Genomic DNA, 24,711 nt, shown 5'->3' on the forward strand with positions numbered 1-24,711 from the left:
TACCTTGTTACGTTACTATCTTTAAGTAAAATAAAACAAATGCAAATAAATTCTCAAGTGGGCAGTAAAGTAATCTCAGTTCATGCTGCACAGGTAAGGGTTTATCTGTAAGGTAATAGCCACTAGAGTAGTAGATAGAGGACTGGAATGACTGCCAAAATGGCAGCTTGATAGGCCTAGATAAACTTGCGAACAGAAGAGCAGTGCATTGATTATAATGTGAGAAGAGCTGACCAGCCTAACTAATGGTGCATTGGCCTGGAAGGAGTAACCATGCAAAACTAGAGTTGGGCCACTATACACTTGGATGCCACACGTTTCGATTCTATGATGCCATCTTTAATGAATCTCTATGGAGTATATTACAACCTTTCTATTTAATATGGGGGAAGTCTGTATTGGCAACTGGTACTGGAGGAGTTGCACTGTTTGCTATTGGATGTGGATGCATCAATTTTTAACTTGTTTGTCTAAGTTCGGTTCTGATGGTGCTGATCTTCTTTACTATTCCATGTGTTGCTTTCAGGCCTGACTAATCTGTATTGACTGTGCAGCATCAGACACTGTGAGGAACTCCCTGGTGTACATTTTGTGAACCTAATTAAATCAACAGGCATTTAGATCTGAAGACCAGCTCTAGATGGAACATGTGAAGAATTTGGCTTATCCTTACAGGCAATGGCATATCACTTGAGAAGCCATGACTTCCTGATCAACAGCCAGGACTCCAACAGTCCTCAGGTATTTACTCATTGTGCCGATCCCATCCTCTTTGCTTTTCAGGAAACTGTATCATGTGAATGAAGTTGTATAGTAAATCTCCTCTCCACAACGGATGGCCAGGAGCCTCGCTGCACAGGGACAAACTTTGTGCCCCATAGTTCAGGTAACCAGCTGTGGTCCCAGAGATCCGGTCTCTACTGATCACCAAGAGGTGGCATACCCTAACAATACCATGCTAACACATTCAATTCTTTGGCGCTCTAGAAATGACATTCAGATGTATGACGGAATCTGATAACACTCTGGGAAAGTTGGATCCTCAGCCATCCAGAGCAAGCGTAGGGTGTTCAGTGTCGCCATAACAAACGGGCCTTTGTATTTTGAGTTATACCAGATTATTGCATATTTGTACCAGTAAACGTTTCCATTTTCCAGCAATAAAAGTAATAACCCAACAGTTCTCCTTGTAAAAGTCAGGACTGGAAAAAACAGACACAATAGGATTTCTGCGATCATTTATTGATGGCTCTGCAGTACAGTACAACTTTCTGGTTTATATGGTGTGTGGACTTGGCTGTGCATATTGCCTGGAGACCCCTGTGTTCTCTGTATCTGACAGTCTTTGCACTGGTTTGGCACAGTGTTATGCGGTGTGTATACAATGCCTGTTCAACGGTGAATCCTGCTCTTACATATAGCTTTTCACATAATGCAACAGGTCTGCAAATCCAGATCCTAAACCCAGCCAATCAACACACGTGCGGTTATATAACTGGGGCTTTGCAGATAATATTTATGGATAAGTCAGCTTTATGACTACATGAAAATACAGATCCTGTTTCAATATGTTCCTAGTGCCTTAACACCTCATCTTAAAGGGCAATTATACCACTTAGATCCTATATAGCTCTTCACTAGAAATGGCAGTGGGACATCATCGACCAACGAGTGGGGTCCCTGTGCGTACACTTCCAAAACCTTTCCCTGATGTCCCTGTTATATTAAAATACGTCAAGTCTATTTGCGCAATCACTAGAATGTTTTAAACACCATAAAACTGAAATCTGTAATATACAAAAAAAAAAAAATAGTAATACTGCTTTAAAAGTGACCCGATACCAGGTATTTGGATATCTTTTATGAACACTGTACACCTAGAATATTTCTTTTTAAAAATAAAGGTGTCTAGGTCCAAGAGGCAACTTATTTTCTGCCGTATTTCTTTCCCCAGGGCAAGTGACTGCCTGGCATTGAGATTACCTGTAATAAACGCATGGCAGGTGCCAAGGGGTTGTCCTGGAATAAATGTTGAAGATCTATCCTCAGGATAGAACATCATTATCCCATCAGTGATGGTTCGATACCCAGGACCCCCGCTAATCAGCTGTTAGAAGAGGCCAGCGCTCCGCTAGTGCTGCTGCCTCTTTCTAGGCCATATGATATCATCGTACATAGGTCATATAGCCTAAAAGCAGCTCAAACCCATTGAAGAGAATGGGGCTGAGCTGAAATACAAAGCACAGCCCCAATACTATGTTTGGCCCTGGCTTGGAATGCTGCCCGGAACTGCCAATGCTCCCCAGATCGGAATGGATGGCATGCCGGGAATCCAACCACCGCCGATGTGATAATGATGACCTATCCTAGGGATCGGTTATCATTTCCTGGATAACCCCTTTAACTTGGCTACACACATTAGATGTACAGTCGTGGCCAAAAGTTTTGAGAATTACATAAATATTGGAAATTGAAAAAGTTGCTGCTTAAGTTTTTATAATAGCAATTTGCATATACTCCAGAATGTTATGAAGAGTGATCAGATGAATTGCATAGTCCTTCTTTGCCATGAAAACTAACTTAATCCCCAAAAAACCTTTCCACTGCATTTGATTGCTGTCATTAAAGGACCCGCTGAGATCATTTCAGTAATCGCCTTGTTAACTCAGGTGAGAATGTTGACAAGCACAAAGCTGGAGATCATTATGTCAGGCTGATTGGGTTAAAATGGCAAACTTGACCTGTTAAAAGGAGGGTGATGCTTGAAATCATTGTTCTTCCATTGTTAACCATGGTGACCTGTAAAGAAACGCGTGCAGCCATCATTGCGTTGCATAAAAATGGCTTCACAGGCAAGGATATTGTGGCTACTAAGATTGCACCTCAATCAACAATTTATAGGATCATCAAGAACTTCAAGGAAAGAGGTTCAATTCTTGTTAAGAAGGCTTCAGGGCGTCCAAGAAAGTCCAGCAAGCGCCAGGATCGTCTCCTAAAGAGGATTCAGCTGCGGGATCGGAGTGCCACCAGTGCAGAGCTTGCTCAGGAATGGCAGCAGGCAGGTGTGAGCGCATCTGCACGCACAGTGAGGCGAAGACTTTTGGAAGATGGCCTGGTGTCAAGAAGGGCAGCAAAGAACCCACTTCTCTCCAAAAAAAACATCAGGGACAGATTGCTCTTCTGCAGAAAATATGGTGAATGGACTGCTGAGGACTGGGGCAAAATCATATTCTCCGATGAAGCCTCTTTCTGATTGTTTGGGGCATCAGGAAAAAGGCTTTTCCGGAGAAGAAAAGGTGAGCGCTACCATCAGTCCTGTGTCATGCCAACAGTAAAGCATCCTGAGACCATTCATGTGTGGGGTTGCTTCTCATCCAAGGGAGTGGGCTCACTCACAATTTTGCCCAAAAACACAGCCATGAATATAGAATGGTACCAAAACACCCTCCAACAGCAACTTCTTCCAACAATCTAACAACAGTTTGGTGAAGAACAATGCATTTTCCAGCACGATGGAGCACCGTGCCATAAGGCAAAAGTGATAACCAAGTGGCTCAGGGACCAAAACGTTGACATTATGGGTACATGGCCTGGAAACTTCCCAGATCTTAATCCCATTGAGAACTTGTGGTCAAGCCTCAAGAGGCGGGTGGACAAAAACCCACTAATTCTGACAAACTCCAAGAAGTGATTATGAAAGAATGGGTTGCTATCAGTCAGGAATTGGCCCAGAAGTTGATTGAGAGCATGCCTAGTGGAATTGCAGAGGTCCTGAAAAAGAAGGGCCAACACTGCAAATACTGACTCTTTGCATAAATGTCATGTAATTGTCGATAAAAGCCTTTGAAACGTATGAAGTGCGTGTAATTATATTTCACTACATCACAGAAACAACTGAAACAAAGATCTAAAAGCAGTTTAGCAGCAAACTTTGTGAAAACTAATATTTGTGTCATTCTCAAAACTTTTGGCCACGACTGTATATCAGTTTAACCCAATGACTATGACAATCTAATGTGTATGGGGGGCCTCCTGACTCTGCCCTGATTGCACATGGAGGGCGAGATCAGGCTGTTGGATTTCAACATGCCCAGTCCTTTTACTCTCTGGGAGATAAGCTGCAGCCAGAGGTATCTGCCAGTAGTTTACTCCTTTCTACTTATTACAAGCTCAGGTTGGACATGTGTACGGGTAGGAGTCAGGAGTGATATCTGTCAGCCAAACAAACATTAACCAAAAGGTATCCCGTGTGTATGAGCAGCATCACTAGCAGTTTTCAGATCAAAATGCTTAAAGAGGTTCTCCGGGATTTAGATTTAGTAACTGATGATCTATCCTCAGTAAAGGTCATCAATATCTCTCAGCACCCTGGCCAATCAGCTGTTTGCGGAGGCCACGGTGCTCCAGTGAGTGCTGCAGCCTTCTCGCAGATTACCAAGCACAGCGCCGTACATTGTATAGTGGCTGTGCTTGGTATTGCAGTTCATCCATATTCACTTGGGGATGAGCTGCATCTAGGCCATAAGACATATAAATGTGACGTCAAATGTCCTAGAAAGAGGTCTAAGCTCTCACGGAGTTGGACTTCATCGATCTCATATTGATGAGCTATCCTGAGGACAAACCAACAATATGTAAATCCTGGAAAACCCCTTTAAGGATTCCAGTGTTTCTTGCAAGTTTACCATAAAAATTATCATTGAAAAATAGTAATATGCTGTATGTTAAGTTTTTGGGATGAAATAAATGAATCGATACAGAATCAATAGTAAATCATTCATCATGTTTCGGGGAAACTAATTTTAAGGCCCTTTCACATGTGCTGATGATCGGAAATGAACAATCGTAGGCACATCAATTTAGCCGATCGTTGGCCCCCCCCCACCAGCCAGTCGACAAACGAGCAAATTTTTGTATAGATCCTTTCGCCTTTTCTCACATTTTAGCCATAACCTCCTCCATTTGTGCTACATATTTAATATCAAAGGACCTGGGGGAGTCCTATCTTTCAGCATGCCATTCTACTTCATCCACGGAAAAGACATTTGCTGTAATTTATCAAAAGCATCACGTTCTCTAACCCAGGATCAGCCAATACAATGGAAAATCTTTACAGCCAGCGAGATGTTTTACAATGATCATGGCATACAAAACTCTGACACAAAGCCTCGTAAATTACAATGTTGGTACATCTTGTAGCAGTTTGATTGGTACACGGAGAAGCATTACTCGTGAGAAATAACACACACTTACCGCACGGCTGAAAACACTTAAACCTCCTTAAAATGTAGTAATTATTTAAACGCTTTGATTTTATGCTGCACACCGCAGGTCAACTGCTGCAAACCCATTAATATTTATGACAGGGTATCGCATGTATTTATCTACATTAAGACGCCTACATGAATGCTAATGTGTATGTGAGAAGGACAAAAACAAATTGAAACTCCTTTATGTTCTTATGTATACAGGGAGAAATGTGTGCAATATATTTAGCTATATTTTGTAAAATTACTTGGATAGAAATGATAGGGAAAAACGCCACGGGTGAATTTGGTAGTGCGAAATTAAGGAAAAAAAACTGTGTTAAAATGCGCTTGTACTGTACACAATGCATTACCATGAATTACACAATCTGTGCATTACCTAGAATTATACAAACACATTAAGACTTTCTAAATGATGGAGCACAGATAGCAACAATGCTAACACATGAACGATAAAGTGCACCTTCCTACTGCAAATGCATGTCAATTGGCCTTCATAAGACTGAACTTCTTGAGTTCTCCTGACCTGCCTGTTTTAGTAACACTTGTACTTTGCATGTTATGTCCGTTCTGGAACATCTTTCACTTTCCAGTCAGTGATTGCAGAGTCAGACAATGCAGGGAGACACCATATTAGCAATTTTTACATTCAATTCTCAGGAAGAATAACATAAAAAAAAAAAATTATGTCCTCGTGCTTAGTGGTAACGACTCGATTTTCTCTGAAATGGTGGTAAAAAATAAAAATAAATCATACCTACCTCATCCATTTGACTGAGAAGAGCCTGCCGCGGCCATCATGCTTGAAGAACCCACATCTTCAAACAAGATGTCCGCAACAGCCCGCAATGAAATGGATGAGGTAAGTACAATTAATTATATATATATTTTTTTATTACCAATCACTAAATTGCTTTAATATTGATCTCAGATGCCACGATCAGCCATGAACGTGGTAGCCGAGGGGTTCAATGATGGGGGGGGTGAAATCGCCATTCCGTGTTATTGCACCCACTACTTACAAAAAAATGCGATTCATGACTAAGTAATTCGTCACAAAGCAAATTTTGGGGTAAAATTCGGCAAAGCCGCTGACTCTACTTTTTAAAAACTTTGCTCATCTCTATTGATGACCTGTCTTCTGCATAGGTCATCAATAGCAGATTGGTGAGGGTCCGACTCTCGGAACCCCTGCTGATCAGCTGTCACGTTCATTCGTCACATGGCCTAGGAGCAGGTCGCAAACCAATAGATGTTGCAATGCTTGCTAAGCTGCGAGGAGGATATGGACTCCTCAAACAACTGATTGCGAATGGTGTCAGAACAATACCAGTTTAAGGATAGGTTATCATTCTCTATATCTCAGAAAACCCCTTTAGCACTGGAAACCGAGTGTCACTGATCTGAAGGTCTACGATACCGTAGCTGTAAGGCCCCTTTCACACGGGCGAGTTTTCCGTGCGGGTGCGATGCGTGCGGTGAACGCATTGCACCCGCACTGAATCCTGACCCATTCATTTCTATGAGACTGTGCACACGAGCGGTGATTTTCACGCATCACTTGTGCGTTGCGTGAAAATCGCAGCATGCTCCTCTTTGTGCGTTTTTCACGTAACGCAGGCCCTATAGAAATGAATGGGGTTGCGTGAAAATCGCATGCATCCGCAAGCAAGTGCGGATGCGGTGCGATTTTCACGCATGGGTTCTAGGTGACAGTCTATTCACTGTATTATTTTCCCTTATAACATGGTTATAAGGGAAAATAATAGCATTCTGAATACAGAATGCTTTGTATAATAGTGCTGGAGGGGTTAAAAATAATAAAAAAGTTAACTCACCTTCTCCTCTTGTTAGCGCAGATGCCGGTCTGTTCTTTAGCTGTGGCTAAAGGACCTTTGATGACGTCAGATCACATGCTCCATCACCATGGTGATGGACCATGTGATTGGAGCATGTGATCTGACGTCACCTCAGGTCATTCAGTCCACAGCTAAAGAACAGACCGGCATCTGCGCGAACAAGAGGAGAAGGTGAGTTAACTTTTTTATTATTTTTAACCCTTCCAGCACTATTATACAAAGCATACTGTAGTCAGAATGCTATTATTTTCCCTTATAACCATGTTATAAGGGAAAATAATACAATCTTCAGAACATCAATCCCAAGCCCGAACTTCTGTGAAGAAGTTCGGGTCTGGGTATCAAACATGCACGATTTTTCTCACGCGAGTGCAAAACGCATGACAATGTTTTGCACTCGCGCAGAAAAATCGCGCATTTTCCCGCAACGCACCCGCCTCTTATCCGGGCAAAAAACATGACGCCCGTGTGAAAGAGGCCTAAGGAGAACACCTATCTACCCAATTGTTTAAAGCTGATATTAATTGATCATGCCACTGTAAAGACCATGATCTGGGGCTTGATCGTTATACATTGCTTTAAGTTACATTTCCAATGGGCACCGCTGCCCAGTACATGGCCCTAATTCATCAATGGTTGGAAAAGTCATGCGTGTAAAGAAGCCTCATCTGCGTGTATATCTAGTTAGACAAACTCCTATGTAATGGTATGTCATGTCCCATTAGAAAGTAAATGGTAGTTAATATACCCCTGCATTATTTCATGGCATTATGTCTTTTGGAAGTTTTTTATTTAGCGACCACTGGCAGTAGAAGGCAGGCACTGCTCAAGAGTGTCCCTAGTAAGGAATATGCGACCCAGTGCCAGCATGAGAGGCGCACAGTCTGGATGGGTGTATTCTCCAGCCAGACAACGTTTAGCTCTAAAGTGGACGAAAAATTGAGCCACTAAAGGGCTACCGATTTTTTGAACATGCCAGGTCTTGTTTCACTTACACGAAAGTCAAGGGTTCAGAAAAGGAATGTCCCACACTAAAAACACATCCTTCCTATCAAAACACCACAAAGGAACCCAATGGGGCCTGTTGGCCATCGCCGGTGCATTGACTGAAATGTGGAAAGACAACTCATTGCATCAGAGGTGGGTCTCTGAACTAGAATTCTGAGTTGACTATGAAGATGTCCTGCCATAATTGCCATTCTGCAACTGATGTACAACACAAAATAACTGTTTATCTTAGGAGACCTAGAAAAATTTCTGGTATTTGACATTTTCTAGACTAACAGACTGGTCAGAAGGTGGCTGTCCTTTCAGGTCAAGATGTCAGGGTCCGAGGAGCCCCTAATCTTGTTCATGAAGATAAACGAGTGACTTTGTCCAGCTGCTGACCTTTAGGATAGTGAAAATGTAAAATGAGAAACACAAACACACAACCTATCTGAGGTGAGATGACTCGAGATGATTCATACTGCAAGTAGACATTGCTAGGTACTCACATTCTCAGGAATACTGGGCAGCTCTCGAGAATCAGGCACGGTGAAATAGGAATGCTGGAGGAGAAAAATGAGAAAATATGTTTGGTTAAAAAAAAAAAGAAAAAGTAGTAGACATACAAGTGTGCCAAGCAAAAGGAGAACCCTGACCACAAACACTGTTCAAAGAAATCACCAACATGAAAGAAAGATGGAAATTTTACTTTACCACACTTTAATAATAAAAAGTGCGTGCGCTGAGATCTGAAACCAAATGCATCTGCCAGATGGAGGGCGATGACTGCACAGCAATCACTTCCATATTGTGACAGATCAGTGGATTCACTTATCACCGGAATCAGAATTTACGACAGGCGACAAGCTCATTGCATGTCTCTATAAAGTCTGAATAAATTCTCAGGGTAAAACCAGAAGCATCCCAGGTGCCATGTGTGTTGTTGAAGAACCTTGGGGCTAAGTAAGTCCAAATAAGATCAATTAGGTGCACTGCCTGGACTCTTCATTTGCCTCTAAGGCAAAATCACACTTTGGGGGTCGAACCATGTTTTTGCCACAATTTGCCAACATTACAGCAAAGCTATGTTATTTTTACAAGACACAGGCCCCGATTTATCATAGCTCGGTGGTGTATGCTGGGCTATGATCATCAGGTACGCTGCCTGATGCTGCCTCTGATTTCTGACAATGCATACGCCTCATCATAAATTAGACGCAGTATCCGGCAGTGTTCTTCTACTCCCGAAAACTGCCGCAGATGATGATTTGTGTTGCGGAGCTCCCGCCTCGCCCCCTTTCCCGGAAAGTGGCGTGGCTGGTAGAGCAACAGCACTTGTACAACAAAACAAAAAATAAACGTGCAGCTTTCGACTTTTTTCACACCACTGGCGTACTTTAAAGGGAACCTGTCACCGGGATTTTGTGTATAGAGCTGAGGACATGGATTGCTAGATGGCCGCTAGCACATCCGCAATACCCAGTCCCCATAGCTCTGTGTGCTTTTATTGTGTAAAAATACCGATTTGATACATATGCAAATTAACCTGAGATGAGTCAGAGCTTTAAAATATGACTCTTCTCTGGTCGAACAAGTAAGATATGACTCTTTTATGTTAATTTGCATATGTATCAAATCTTTTTTTTACATAATAAAAGCACACAGAGCTATGGGGACTGGGTATTGCGGATGCGCTAGCGGCCATCTAGCAGCCCATGTCCTCAGCTCTATACACAAAATCCCGGTGACAGGTTCCCTTTAATGATAAAATGTTAAATCGAGATGTGAGGACTGAACCACACAGTCTTCAGAGACAAATATGACAAACATGTTACAGTAATCTGCCGGATCATCTAAAAGGGAATGTACAGCTTGAATCACACAAACGTGTTCAGTCCGGGAAACACAACCTCAGGAGCATCTCTTGGACCAACTATGGCTCCCTGGACCCAAACTGACTGCATCACAGTAATCTACACCACAGTCGGTACTTATCTGATCCTGGTTTTGTTGCACCATGGTTACATCCTCATGTGAGCACAGTACAACAGACTAGCAATCCGATAGGAACTAAATGTATCATAAAATATCAGGACACTGTCAAGTTTGGGTTAGGGGAGTCGCGGCTTGTCCACGAGATGCGGCCAACACACAGTTATTGTTTTCCAGATCAAGCACAGTTGTGTGAATCAGCCCTTATAGTTGAAGTCCAGCCTGGGCTTTTTCAGCAGCCGATTCCATAGAGTCTCGCGAATGGGTGCCCCCGTGATCAATTCAATTTTAAATGGACAATCTCTGAGTGCTCAACAAAAAGACCATATATAGCAGCCATTAAAATTAATAGGTGCTCATTGGTTTCTAGTGGATGACTAGTGGTATTGCAAATCCAAGAGCAGAGCCGGATCATAGACTTCGATTTGGGAACTGCATTAGGAGCAAGTCCCAAATTAAATACCGTACTTGTATCAGAAACATTTAAGAGCAGGAGGGGTTTTGATAGTAAACTTGTAATGCATTTCCCCCTCTTGCCAGTGTTGTCTACATGGATCTACTTGTGCATGGACTCTTAAAGGTGCTAATGCTATTTCACAGAAACAGGGGTAAATTTAATGCCCTTGCTACCCACAGACTTACAGATGTAGCCGAGGTAAAATTTACTCTGATAACACATGTCACAGTGTGCCATCCTCTGATAAAAGCCATTGAAATACATCGAAAGAGTTAGTTAACCTTTTTGTGCCATTCTTACTTAATGCGTTAACTAGGGATGAGCGAATCGACTTCGGATGAAACATCCAAAGTCGATACGCATAAAACTTCGGATCAATACTGTACGGAGCGGGCGCTCTGTACAGTATTATAATGTATTGGCTCAGATGAGCCGAAGTTATTACTTTGCGAAGTCTCACGTGACTTTTCGTAATAACTTCATAAATTAATTTTCACTGTAAAAAAAAAAAAAAAAAAACATTTCCCGAACTCGGGTTTGGTTCCAAGGTACCACTTGGAACCAAACCCGAGTTCGGGAAATAGGTTTTTACAGTAAAAATGTATCTATGAAGTTATTATATCTTTATGTTGCAGACCTTTTTTTCCCCAGAGGAGCACTGCATGGAATTAAGACTCCTTACCCCTACGAGGTGCTCTCCATAAGGAGAAACTGCATGCCCAGAGTCCACACAGAGGCCACTCACTCAGCCAAAGCAGATGTCTGCTCTGCACTGATGAAGGACAACCACCCTGAAACAGCTGTCTGCAGATGGGTTACTGGCGCAGTCATAATACTAAGGCTACTTTAACATCTGCGTTTTTGCTGCATCTGTCAGATCCGCAAAAACGTATCTGGGTCCTATGATGGATCTCAATACCGGAAAGGAAAACAGATGTAAAAGTAGCCTAAGTCATGTTCCAAGTCCTGTATGAAAGGTCAGACATTGACTTATAAAGGATAGCCCCCTTCAAACAGGTGGCAGTACAGCCGTTTTTTTTTTTTTTCTTTGGCAAAGAGAACTAATTTGCATGCATTGTTACAGAGGAGCATTGTACAGCTTTCAAGGCTAGTTTCACATCTGCGGCCGGGTGATCACCCGGCCGCCAGTTCTGGCAGAGAATGCCAGGAATCGGGCAGACACAAACTGCTCTGCTGGACCTCATTATAGTTACTGGGGCCGGTGGGAATTCTGGTTGCATTCGCCAGTGCCAGATCCAGACAACTCCAGCAGGCTGTTCTCTGTTCGAACAGCCTGCCGGAATTGGTGCTGCAGATGTGAAAGTAGCCTAAGACTCCTTACTCCTACTAGACGATCTCCATATGGACAAATAGTACCCTCAGATCCACAAATGGGTCATTTGGATAAAACAAAAACAAGCAATGATTGCCAATTTATTAGGTTTTCTGGGGAAAAAAATAACAAAAAAACTACGGCATATACTGCACATTTACTGAATGTATATTTGCGATGACCATGGTGTATTTATCTTTCGTACTTTCTAACTGCCTTGATGTTCTCCATTTGACTTTATGGCATTTATTCAGAGAGTGACTCCATATGTTGGGCTCGTTTAGCGTCGCCTTTCGTCCATCTGCATCTTTCATTTCAATACATGCTGTAAACCATGGATCGGCCTGCCGCTTAGGACCCTGCTTTGCCACCCTGTTCGCAGAACTTTAATTATTCCATAATATTTAAGATAGTGCATCCATAACATCTGGTATCACATCTGGTCCATCTTCCTGAAAAGCTGCCGAAGTCACTTGTGAATTGCTTTGTTGTGATGGTAAAAATCACTTCGCTTCTATGCAACCAATGGTAATGAAAACTTTTTCTACCGGGCAGCTAAATAGCTTCAATCAAGTTTCTTTTTGACAGTGGAAACTAGTGCCTAAATAGGATTAAGCTATGGAAGGCATGCCACTGTCACGTATTTTAAAGCTATAACGCTAAAAATCAATGACAGATTTGCTTTAAGACATTTCCATTTCCAGGCAAAGAAAATTACTGCTCCAACAGATGACATATGTTGTGTGAATGTAAGAGAAAACAATACCAGGAGAGATTACTGATCTACCCAAAAGGAAGAAAAAAAACAAACCCACATACACAATATAACCTGCAGCGCGCACTCTCTACAGCTTGACAGGTAGTAATGGGCTATGGAGATGACAGCGCATCACAGGGATAAACATCAAAAAGGGGTTACAATACGGAGAGAAAAGGAAAAAGGCAGAACTACGCCCCTAGTGATATTCGGACTTTGTGAATAACTAATGTGCCGGAAGAGACCCGAGCAGAGAGCTCCTTGAGCAATGTCTTTGATAGTTTCTTCATCCTTCTGCTTGAGCGCTTGGAATACGTTGGAGGGGAAGAAAGAGACTGACAGCATTCCTCGAATCCATTGGCCTGAGAAAGCTATGCCACTGGACTACTGGGCAAGGGAAAGTGATTCCTGCAGGTCAAACAGGCCTTTCCTCTGACACAGAATCATTGTGGTCCCTGCCAGCTGGTTGACTTCTCAAAGCTTACCAACTGCAACCTGTCAGCTAGGCTTGCAGGAAGGGGTGATGGACATCATTACCTCGAAGGGGCTTGTGGTCAAACAGATGGTAAAAAAAAACTTAGATGGGCTCACATCATGATAAGCCCTGCAATGTTTTATAGGTTTTGTAGAAAAAGGGTCATCTCACATCCATAAAAACCAATATAATATCCCTGATTTACTAATGTGTCTAGAATTTGTCTAAAAAGTGGCGCACATTGACAGAACTGTGGTTTGCACAATGTTTTCCGACTAGAAAAGGGTTGGGGCATAATACGCCACGTTCTGTGCCAAAACTGAACCACAAATCTGGTGCTCAATTCCGTCCCAAAGTAAGCCAACCTATAATTTGTATTCAGTTAGATAAAAGTGCCTATCCCTGCACCAGATTTATCATCCAGCCTGAGCCTCTGTTAAGATCTAGACAGCCTAAGGCCTCATGCACACGACCGTTCTGTTTTTTGCGGTCTGCAAACCGCAGATCTGCAAAAAACGGAAGCTACCCGTGTGCCTTCCGCAAATTGCGGAACGGAACGGGCGGCCCATTGTAGAAATGCCTATTCTTGTCCGCAAAACGGACAAGAATAGGACATGCTATATTTTTTTTGCTGGGCCACGGAACGGAGCAACGGATGCGAACAACACACGGAGTGCTGTCCGCATATTTTGAGGCCCCATTGAAGTGAATGGGTCCGCACCCGAGCCGCAAAAAATGCGGCTCGGATGCGGACCACAACAACGGCCGTGTGCATGAGGCCTAAGTGTCTAAGTGTAAGGGCCCTTTAGACCGCCTGATGTTTGGGCAAAATATTGCTAACTAGTGTTCGTACGGCCTGTGTAAAGGTGTCGCCGATTACCTGATGAATGAGAGAAAAGCTTGTTTATCGGGTAACAGGATCGCTGGTGCGAACACCTAAGTCATCATTTGCCGGCAGCAGATTGTGCTTTCTAAACAGCCTCTGGTGCCGGCAAACAATAATTCTAAATGGGGACGAGTGATGACATTAGCGATCGTTCCTCTTCATAACGTGCATGTAAATGTAGTTTTCTCCTCCACCGATGAGCAAGCGATTGTCAGGAAGAAAAGCTTGCTACATCAGGCCATGTAAATGGACCTTTAGTAAATCTGGCCGACTGTGTGCGATTCATTGAGTAGACTGGAATACTACACCCAAAGTCATATTTTGCACAAGATTTTTGCTTCCGAACCCATGTTGCGACCAAACTGAAGCTGGCAACGTAGTGACCGAGCCCACTGCTCAGCGTAATAGTACAGCCATTCATCCTGTACGGGAGGATATGACTATCACGGCACATCATGTACGGGGATCCGTTCTCCAAACTGATACTCGTCACCAGGCAGGTAGTCCAGGCTCAGAAAGAAAGGCGTCTGCTGATTTTTCTAGAGGTAACTTTTGTCCATGGGCTGAATATGTCATTTGAGCTCATCTCTAATTATGCCCATGATGCCAAACTGCAACACCAGATAATCCTGGAAACCCCTTTAACGTCAAGATCAAATATTCATTATACTGTGGTGATGTATATGGTAAGGGTGGGAACCTGCCAGTCCACACCCTTATTCCATTGCAGGTATTCCCCATGGCCCGAGGTAATCTCAGTTGAGGCCAGCTGGGATAATCACTGGGGGATAAAGCAACTTCAGTGTGTCAGTTTTAGGAATTGAGAAGGAAGCCTGCAGAGGGGCTCTGTGTGGTCCCAGCCCTCCTGGCTGGGGGCCACAAGACTGAGTAAAGCCCGAGTTTGGGGGTCCAGTGATACCTGGAGAAGAGGGGCATCACGTGGTCAAAGTCGGGAGGACTGTTGGACCGTATCCGCCCAAGGTATAACATGGTCACAGTCAGGAGGACTAGTGGGCCGAGACCCCTCAATGTGTCGCGTTGGAGGCTACTGGACTGTATGGCTGTGTGAAGCTGGATTTCCCTATGTAAACAGTGACCTATAGGTGAGATAGACACTGTGTATTAGTGAGAGCCTAGACGGGCAAGGTTTGTTTATTTTGTGGACTGACCCTGGAACTGTGTTCATCGTGCCAAGCGATGCCACACTTGGAAGTGTGATGTGCTGTGTGACAAATAAAGCACCGTTTGAGCTTGAAAACCCCCCTGTTTGATGAGAAGTCTGAGAACGATCCGTACAATACCAAATATCCGACATCGCTATAAAACAGGAGCAGTAGCCTTTCAAGGGACCACATTAGGAGATCTTTCACCAACATTTTGACCAATGTCCCCCATCCATATGATATAAGACCACATAGTATATAATAGCTGAAGTAGAAGCTCTACCCCCAGTAGGCATTCTATAGTCTTGAAGACCATCAACTTTTGTTACCATGGAAACAACACTATACTGTACTATGGCAGCATTAATCATGTGGGAAAGGTAGGTAAAGAGTCAGACTAATCTGGCTGGTTCAAGGAAGGGGAGGTCACAGAAAAGTCTATTTATACTTATGCTGCACTTTAAAAAATAACCCCCTTAGAATATTACAATAATTCTTATGTATCAGGTTATTATTGAGCTTTTTCCTTTTAGTTGCAAAATAGTTTGACTGGCACAGAAGGGCAGCCGGGAGGATGTGATATTCTTCTCAGTCAGCAGAAGACGGGCTGTTTAATGAGAGCCATTAGTCCTATTCAAAAACTACTACTGTACAAAATAGCTACTACTTGGAAATGACAATTTAAATTTGCTCCCCCCCCCCCCCCAAAAAAAAAAAAAAAAAACTACAACTCCGTGAGTGTATTATGATAAAGTCCTTTACCCTACAATGCCTGGATATTCTGCTGAAAGGAGCATAAACATAGACTACATAAATAGGAGGGTAAAAGCTCAACAATTTAGAAGAAAAAAAAAAAGGTTAATGGAAGAATCTAAAATTCACACAGGTGCTAGGCTTACCACGCTAAGATGGACTTCACTTCCAGGTTCTGGGATAGGCAGTCTATAGAGAGTCTCCAGGAGTTCATTACGCTGGTTATCCTGCAAAGAACATAGCAAACATTAATATCAGTTCATCAATATGAGAATGCAATGCCACTTACTTAGGCTCTGTTCACATTTTATTAAGGATACACATCATAAGCATTCCTCAACATATACCTGTGCCATATGCAATGATAGAGCCATCCAGTGGCACATATCAGCCAATGGTCAGTATACTGTGTAGCATGTGTGTATCTCCCTCTCTCTATATATAGTACCGGTCACTTGGCCCCCTTTAAGCCTGCATTAACCAGTGTCTGTAATGGCCCTCTCCTGGTCTTCAAGCAGGGCAGATCATGGAAGGTCAAAGTAGTTACCTGGTTTTTCAAAGAGTAATCCGCCAAGATGTTGAGCAACTTGTAAAAGACTTCAAACCATGGGAGGTAGCTGAAAGCAAGCAGACATGGAAGCAAGGTAAGTGTTAGGCTCTGGAATATGAGTGAAAATAAATCCATGTGAACCATGCAAAGGAGAGAAAACGGCACAGATTAAAGCCTCATTCACATGTCAGTGCTTTGGTCAGTGATTTTGAGCCAAAACCAGGATTGGAGCCTCCACAGACATAGGGAAAGACCTGCACCTGGTTTTGGCTCACAATCGCTGATGGAAATCATAGACCAAACACAGACGTGTGAATGATTGTAGAACGTTAGGAGTCTAAAGGGCTGCTCTCACCTTGAAAGTGGACACGTTGAATCCTACAGCATCTGCTATGTGGACAGGAAGTCCATTTCTCTTTTTATTCCAACGAGACTGACATTGAAGATCCCAAAGGAATGAGTAGAGAAACTGACACCCAGTCCACACGGGTAGATGCTGTAGGATCCACCAAGTCTCATCAGGATCTGATTTCCAAAAGTAAAGGAGGCCTAAAATATATTAATAAATCCACATGCAAGTTTGTTAAATATCTAGCAACCCACAAACAATGGGGAAATGGAGTTTTATGTAGACTTTGAGCCGCTACAGTTGGGGAACAGTAGCTTAGAGAGTCAATCGTTGAACAGAAGCCTCGATTTCACTACAATTTGAAGGTAGATTGAATTTCACATTTTACTGCCCATTGGGCAACATTAACAAAATCCAGTTTGCCCCTATATTATTAGAAATCTTTTTTTTTTTTAAGGGAATAAAATAGCAGATAAGGCCATGTTCACATCATCATTTAGTTTTTTGGTTCTTCTGATCTGTGAGAACAGAAAAAAATAATAATGATTTGCGTTATTTAAGAATTCATCGTGATCATTTTGCATCTATTTTTGCCAGTTCCATCAGAGATGTGTTACTTTAGATGCATGCAGTACCTTTCCTCCTGTCAAAAATACCTGATTTCTGACAGAAGTGACAAGGGTTCATGTTGTCCCGCCAAAAAATAGAACATGTCCTATTCTTGTCCTTTTACGGATAAGGATAGGACTGTTCTATTTTTAGGCCGGACGTTCTGTAATGCAGAATGCGGAACGGCCAGTACCTTGGTTTTCCGGACAGTAAAACTGGTTACGGCCATGTGCACTGAGCCTTAACTAAAGCTTAAAATAACCGATTTTTTTTATTTTTTCTACTGACGGATCAGAAGAACGGAAAGCTAAACGCGAATGTGAACTCAGCCTAAGGCCTCATGCATACGACCTTTGTTTTGGTCTGCATCCGAGCCGCAGTATTTGCGGCTTGAATGAGGACCCATTCACTTCAATGGGGCCACAAAAGATGCGGACAGCACTTCGTGTGCTATCCACATCCGTTGCTCCGTTCCGTGGTCTGAAAAAAAATATATAACCTGTCCTATGCTTGTCCGCTTTGCATTTGTGAAGCATCTGTGTTTGGCCCGTGTGTCCGTTTTTTGCCCTCCATGTGTCATCCGTATTCCATGGATGCTGCTTAGCTGAAAATACATTGTTAGAGCTTCTCCTATCAGTAATCTCTGAAAAACGGACGCCATCCGTGTGGTGTACACTCATAGACTTCAATGGGCGTTTGGTCTGCATCACGGACCAAAGTAGAGCATGTCTGACCCACGGTCAGTAAATAAAATACTGATGTGTGAACAGACACACAAAAATAAATGGGACATGGAAAATGTGGACAGCACACGTCAGTGAAAAACGGAAATGTGGACGAGGCCTTCGGCTCTTAACATGTTTCTACACTAAAAATACAGTTCACACAGAGAGGATATACATTTTGTAGGGGTGCCCCTCTGCCTGCTAGACGCTAAACACAAAGAGCGGATTCTCAAATCGAGCTGAATAGATTTTTTAAGCCTTTACAAGATACCGCATTCGGCCAAGTATAAGGGGATCTGCGCCCCCATGGTTAGGAAGTGAGCAGCTTGCCGTAATAAATGAAGTGAGATGCAATTTACGTGACAGATGAGTGAGCGGCACTAATGTTTGTCTGAAGCTTGCAAGTACTACTGTAAAATTTAAGTAGCTTATCAAAATATACTGATAAGCAACATAACTTTTCATGTTATATGACAGCATTATCACTTGGGCTAATACATTTCAATCAGCCTGGGCTGCCGTGAACTGGATATTGCCGAGTGGAAAATGATTAGCAGTTTATACAAGGAGCGCGGAGCAGGCACTGTGTAAACATTCGGAGGGGATTAGGCAGCAGAAAAGTCTCCGGCTATAAACAAACTTGTACAGAATTGCAGCCCCTGAAGGAGGACCAAGGAATCCTCTCAGTAAAAGGACTTGGAGAGCGAGATTAAGGGCCTTTCAGTAAACAGAAGGATTACAGGACCCTTATCACTGGGAGCTCCCCCTAGTCAGCCGAAAAGTGAGAGAACGGGGGAATTGTGACTCCCGGGGGAAAAAAATGGGAAATAAGGCAGAATAAAGATTATGGCGGCAGATTGTAGGGGTTGTCACAGAACACGACTCTTGGCGTTTTCAAGAGTGGTTCAATAGGGTTGCCTTTTATTTATTTATTTATTTTTTAAAGGAAAAAATAAATAAAAACCTATTGAAATGTCCCTCCATTGCAGCACTGATGGTTCTGTCCCTTCTGGTGGACCAGAAATGTGATGTCCCATCCGTGGTCTTGTGCTCCAGTGCGGTTCAGCGGTGACATGTCCTAAGCCGCAGAATAATCAAAGCCTGACCCATACAGCAATCAGAAATATGCCGCTTTCATAGCATAGATGGCGCATCTTAGAGACATGTCACCGCAGTCCATCATGGGGCAACCCCCTTAAAGTCTCACTAGACTTGCATGTTGTGCATTTTCTGACTTTTCAGTTTATACATTTTTTATTCTTTTTTCTAATGAAGGTTTTCAAAGGAATAACAGGGTGGTGGGAACAAGCGCTGACTTAGGACTGGGCAATTAACTAATTAATTTGCCCTTTTAGATCCCAACAATGTATTTTTTTTTAATCTTTTTAAATCATATGTTTTTATCCGGAGTGCTGTAGTGTGTTCTGTCCCTGCCATCTGATCCTTAAAGGGGTTCTCCTCAGGTTAGATCATCAATATCAGAAATGTCCTCTGAGCTGTGACAGAGCGAGATCTGCAGCAGAAAGGACATGCCCCATCTTAGGCACCAGAATCCACTGGATCCGGAGGTATAATGGGGTCCGGTGGAGATCCGTACTCATTCCGGCAGACAAGTGGAGAATCGGCCGGACACAAACCGCTGCATGCCGCAGTTTGTTTCCGGCCGACTCGCCACTTGTCTGCTGGAACAGCCATGCCGGAGTTTCACACGGGGGGGTGTGAATTCAGCCTAACAGCAGAAGGGACACATCCTCTGAGCTACTAGTTTGAAATAAATCTAGTGAAACAACTGTAGCAATAAATGGGGGATCGACATAAAGCTAGAACCAGCCCTGTACGTGAGGTCAGGGCCGGTTCTAGCTTTATTAGAAAGAGATTATATCCGATAGATTATTTACATTAATCATGGGATAAGAAATGGCATAAAACATCAATTTCTTATTCCGGTGATTACATAAATCATCCACTTAGTCGAGATAATGCAACTGACGACAGCGTGCTCTCCCATACACAATTCACATGGTGGGCAGTCGGAAATTCCCAATAGCTCTACAGGTGATTGCCAGAAAGAGTGGCATGCTGATTACACCGCTACATGATGGAGCGGATATGCAATGTAATATATTCTCATAGGTTCAGTCTATGCATTCAGCCTAACCTCAGGTCACTGTGTAAGAAGCACCGGTGACCTGGAGTATGATGCATTATTTATCTGCAGAATTTCTATACCTCCTGCATACACTTTATCCTATAAGCGGACTTCCTTCGGCAGCTCTGACCTACAGCTCTATATCTGGAAACTTATTAGGGGGAAAAGCATGATCTACTTATCCCTCAATCTCGCCCTCTCAGGGGTGGTTGGCTGATGCTTCACTGCATGCATTATTTGTTCTGCAGCCGCAGTCCGTGCACCAGATCGTAGATGTCATGTAGACTCACGCTGGAGACGCTGCTGCAGGACACGGGAAGTGTAGTCCGCTCTGCAGGCTATCTGCTCTGCGATGACATGTTGGGTAATGACTACCATTATACACAAGTGGTAATCTCATTAAAACCGGTATAACAGTTAAAGGGGTTAATTGAGACTAAAAAATGCCACCCCCCCCCCCCCCAATATGCCAGGGCTCCTCACACTAATTCTACTTTCCCCGCGCCGCTGCTGCTTTTTCCTGTGCGCGGGTGAAAACATCCGGTGTCGGGGGGAACAGCCAATGGCAGGCGGTGACTGGGATGAGCCTCCCTAGTGTCACCAGTGATGCTAGGAAGGCTCGTCCCCGTCACCGCCTGCCATTGGCTGTCTCCCTCCCCCCCCCCCCCTCCAGACATACATTCAGTATGAGGGGGCCCGGGCATACGGGAGAATTTTTTTTGGTCTCGGATAACCCCTTTAAAGTGGTTTATGAGATTAAACAATGTCACTCCACTCAATAGGCTGGTATCACAACTCTATTGAAGTGAATGGGGCTGACCTGCGCCACGGTGCAGAAAAATGAGTGACATCCAAAATGGCTGCATATGACTAAATATAGAATGTCAATATCCCTGTGAAAACATTTGTTGGGCTGACAGCCATCCCTCCCTATCCCCCCATACACATGCATGTTCAGTGCAGCCAAGCATGCATGTGCTGTGAATGGGAGAGTGGAGTATGTCACCACCAGACAAAAGAATAAGGCATGTTGAAATCTAACATGCCTGACCCTTCTTTCTCTCAACAGCTGACGTCAAGGGAATGTAGAGAGGCTCCCATACTCATAACATGGTCGGCCAATGCATCCAAATTCGGCGGGTTCAGCTGACATATATCTACTTTATATGGACAGCTAAAAGGGTCCCTGTATGTGAATAGTTTTGTAAGTGACTGTAACCTCTGAATTATTCAAAAAAATATCAGTTTGTTCTATTCCTTATTTCTCTGTCCACCTTGCTGAGGTGGTCGCACATGCTCAGTTCCATCCTTCAACAGCCACCAGCCTTAACTATTGTTAGAAGCTACAGGGAAAGGGTTGCAGCAGAAAGAACACACCCTTTGAGAAAGGACATGCACTCTGAACTGCCAGCTTGAAATAAATCTAGTAGAAGCAAATGGAGCAATAAATGGGGTGGGGGGGGTGACTCTGGACCTATATGAAGTACAGGGCTGGTTTTAGCTTTGTTAGAAAGAGATGGTCAAGTACTATATTACTGTAATATCGTAGGCACTGGTTTAATAAAGGAACAAAGAAAGACGCAACATAGGGTAATAACGTTTGAGAAAAAATAAAGGGGGGGGGGGGGGCGGAGGTTGGGGGCTCCAAAATGGAGGCTCACCTTTTTGAGTTGTGCTAGGATAGGCACAACTCTGTTATAGATTAGTTGAAGTCCAGTATGCCAAGGAGTACGCCAAAGCAGTACCTTTCTTCTCCTCTTTTACATTAATCATGGGCTAGCATAACTGTGGAACTTTACCATACTGATCCGATTTCCGATTTATTCATTTATGGCTATTTTTCACTCCTCTATGATTACACAATCCCTTTGTATCACTAGTTCTTGCATATAGGACTTCTGCATTCAAGAAATACAACCTTGTATATAGATTTCAGAGAAGGATATAAAAAGTTTCCTCTAACGGGATTATTCTGCCAAACTATTTTTTTGATATGATGTGATCTGGAAGTCATTATTACTTGGGCGCGCGACACGACAGGTAGAGTGTGAAATGTACGCAGACCCCGGCTGAACGGTGCATGCTGTATCCATCAGAAGATGCTAAACAGTAACATAAATTGGCACCACTCATGGCATCAATATTACTGAAATCACTAAAGTGGGCATCCTACGCACTGTAAACCATGCTGCATATCGCCACACATCACAGCGAGTGCAGAGCCGGAGGTGATTCTTTCGTGGATGAAGTGCTTGCAGCGTACGTGCAGGGTGTGCATTGCCTGCGTTGTGTCTAATGATGGCAGTGTTGAGGTACGCGGAGCTGACATTTCCTGTCTCCTCAATCTTCCAACACTGAGGCATAACAAGACGTTTCATTCACTCATTAACTCTTTCCCTTCATTTAAAGACGTGTCTGAGGAATCCATCACGTTCGACTGTTTGCAGGAGGTGAATGAAAAGAAGTGTGGCTAAGGGGTATATTAACAGGCAGGGCAGACATTTCTGCAACGGAAAACCGGTTCCGGGAATCTGAATGGGCAAGCGAGCACATGGATTTTGCACGTGTGGAAATGAATGGGACAATCAAGAGAAATTTGTGCCATGTGTGAATATCTCCTACTACAAGTTAATTTGACAGCATTGTAAAACATAGGAGTCTTCACTTGTGTCCTATAGGATTGCTAGGCTGCCTGCAGATACTGAAACGCGCTAAAGCTATAAATATAAACCATTTGTTTCTGTGCACTTTAGGAGCATTTAGGAAAAACTGTTAGGAATTGGTCAAACCCTTTAATAGCCAAGAATCGCTAAATATGCAGCAGTTGCATTTCTGGGGTGACAGTGCTGTGATCCCATTCAGTTCAGCGGCTGCACGAACTGTATGACGAGTGTCGCTGCCAAGATCGCCAAGTGGTTCCAGCCTTTAATTGTCACCACTTTTTGGCCTAACAACTCCAGTGCATCCCGATGAGTCCTCATATTCACTGAGCTCCCAGTTCTTTTCCACAGGTTTTCTCCTACTGCAATCAGTGGCATGGGGTTGGGGAGAGTTGGAAGCTCACGAATATCAGGACTCATTGGCATGCGCTGGAGCTGTACAATACAAGATTAAGAGTCCTTTTACACGGATGATCGGGAACAAAGCAGACGCCTCCCATCAGAATGTCGGCAGAAATGAATGCTATATTTATATGTAGCAATGACCTCCACTGTATGGGAACAAGCAAACAAATCAGTGATCACTTGTCCCCATAGAAAATCACTGTACCAGAGCAGCAGATGGCTAAGCAGGACGATCGTTTTACGTGCCGACACCTTCATCCGATGAACGAGCGTTTGCTCGTTTATTGAGCAATTGCCGGCATATTTTACACCGTCAGATTATCTGGAACAAGCGCTTATACAAACGCTCTCCTCCGATAATCCGTCCGCGTAAAAGGACTCTTAGGCAAGACAGCTAAGTCAGTTAAACATAGTGACCCAGCAAATTGTTAAGGGGCTCCATCATTAGTTTATGCTGCCCTTAGTAAGGACACCATAAAACTGCTGACAGATTCCCTTTAAATCAGGAGTGTGTGTGGAGGGCTATCTAGTAGGTGTTTACTACTATTAGAGAACCTCAGAGATTCATGCATTTAAATAAACGTCTCATTGACAGTTCCTCTTTAGGGTGTACCTGTACTTAACAAAAAATAACTAAAAACTTTTGAGGATATGGAACATATCAAAGCTTTTGAGGTGGTTGAAGTGCTGAGGACCCCACCACTCGTTAGTATGAGGAGGACCAAGAATGCTGTGTCTCCTTGCTGCAGGACACGTGAGCATTTTTCTCTCTCCTTGGCTCATTACAAATATTTTTTTTATGTCACAAAAGGGAAAAAAAATATGCCCTGGTTTTGTCTTTATTTTGTAGTAAACTTCGACTTTTCTGTGATTTTATTTCAATGGGAAATGTTTTAATAGTTTGCAATAGGCCAATGTTAGTTTTTCACCTGCTAAGTCAATTTCAGAAATCCAGCTGTTTTGTGGTTGTTCCTATGGAGTTAGTTTGATTTTGGACTTCGGCCTCTTTCACACGAGCGAGTTTTCCACGAGGGTGCAATGCGTGACGTGAATGCATAGCACCCGCGCTGAATCCTGACCCATTCATTTCAAGGGGTCTGTGTACATGAGCGTTTTCTTTTCACGCATGAGTTCTGCGTTGCGTGAAAAATACAGCATGTTCTATATTCTGCGGTTTTCACGCAGCCCTGGCTCCATAGAAGTGAATGGGGCTTCAGTGAAAAACGCACTGCATCCGGAAGCAAGTGCGGATGCAATGCGTTTTTCGCTGATGGTTGCTAAGATATGTTGTTTATAAACCTTCCGTTTTTTTATCACGTGCGTGAAAAACGCATC

General features: G+C 43.3%; 1 protein-coding gene across 4 annotated transcripts in view; it reads right to left on the bottom strand.

The window, feature by feature from the left end:
• DENND1A (DENN domain containing 1A) overlaps nt 1–24,711 on the bottom strand; it is a 746,239-nt gene that overhangs the window by 448,344 nt on the left and 273,184 nt on the right. For all 4 annotated transcript variants that reach the window (XM_044305779.1, XM_044305777.1, XM_044305778.1 and 1 more), the window contains exons 6-8: nt 16,477–16,546; nt 16,076–16,156; nt 8,623–8,676 (exon numbers count right to left, since the gene is read on the bottom strand). In XM_044305779.1, the coding sequence (XP_044161714.1) occupies nt 8,623–8,676; nt 16,076–16,156; nt 16,477–16,546 (205 nt within the window). The remainder of the gene's footprint in view (nt 1–8,622; nt 8,677–16,075; nt 16,157–16,476; nt 16,547–24,711) is intronic.

Source organism: Bufo gargarizans, chromosome 9 (genome assembly GCF_014858855.1).
Source record: "Bufo gargarizans isolate SCDJY-AF-19 chromosome 9, ASM1485885v1, whole genome shotgun sequence".
Lineage (NCBI taxonomy): Eukaryota > Metazoa > Chordata > Amphibia > Anura > Bufonidae > Bufo > Bufo gargarizans.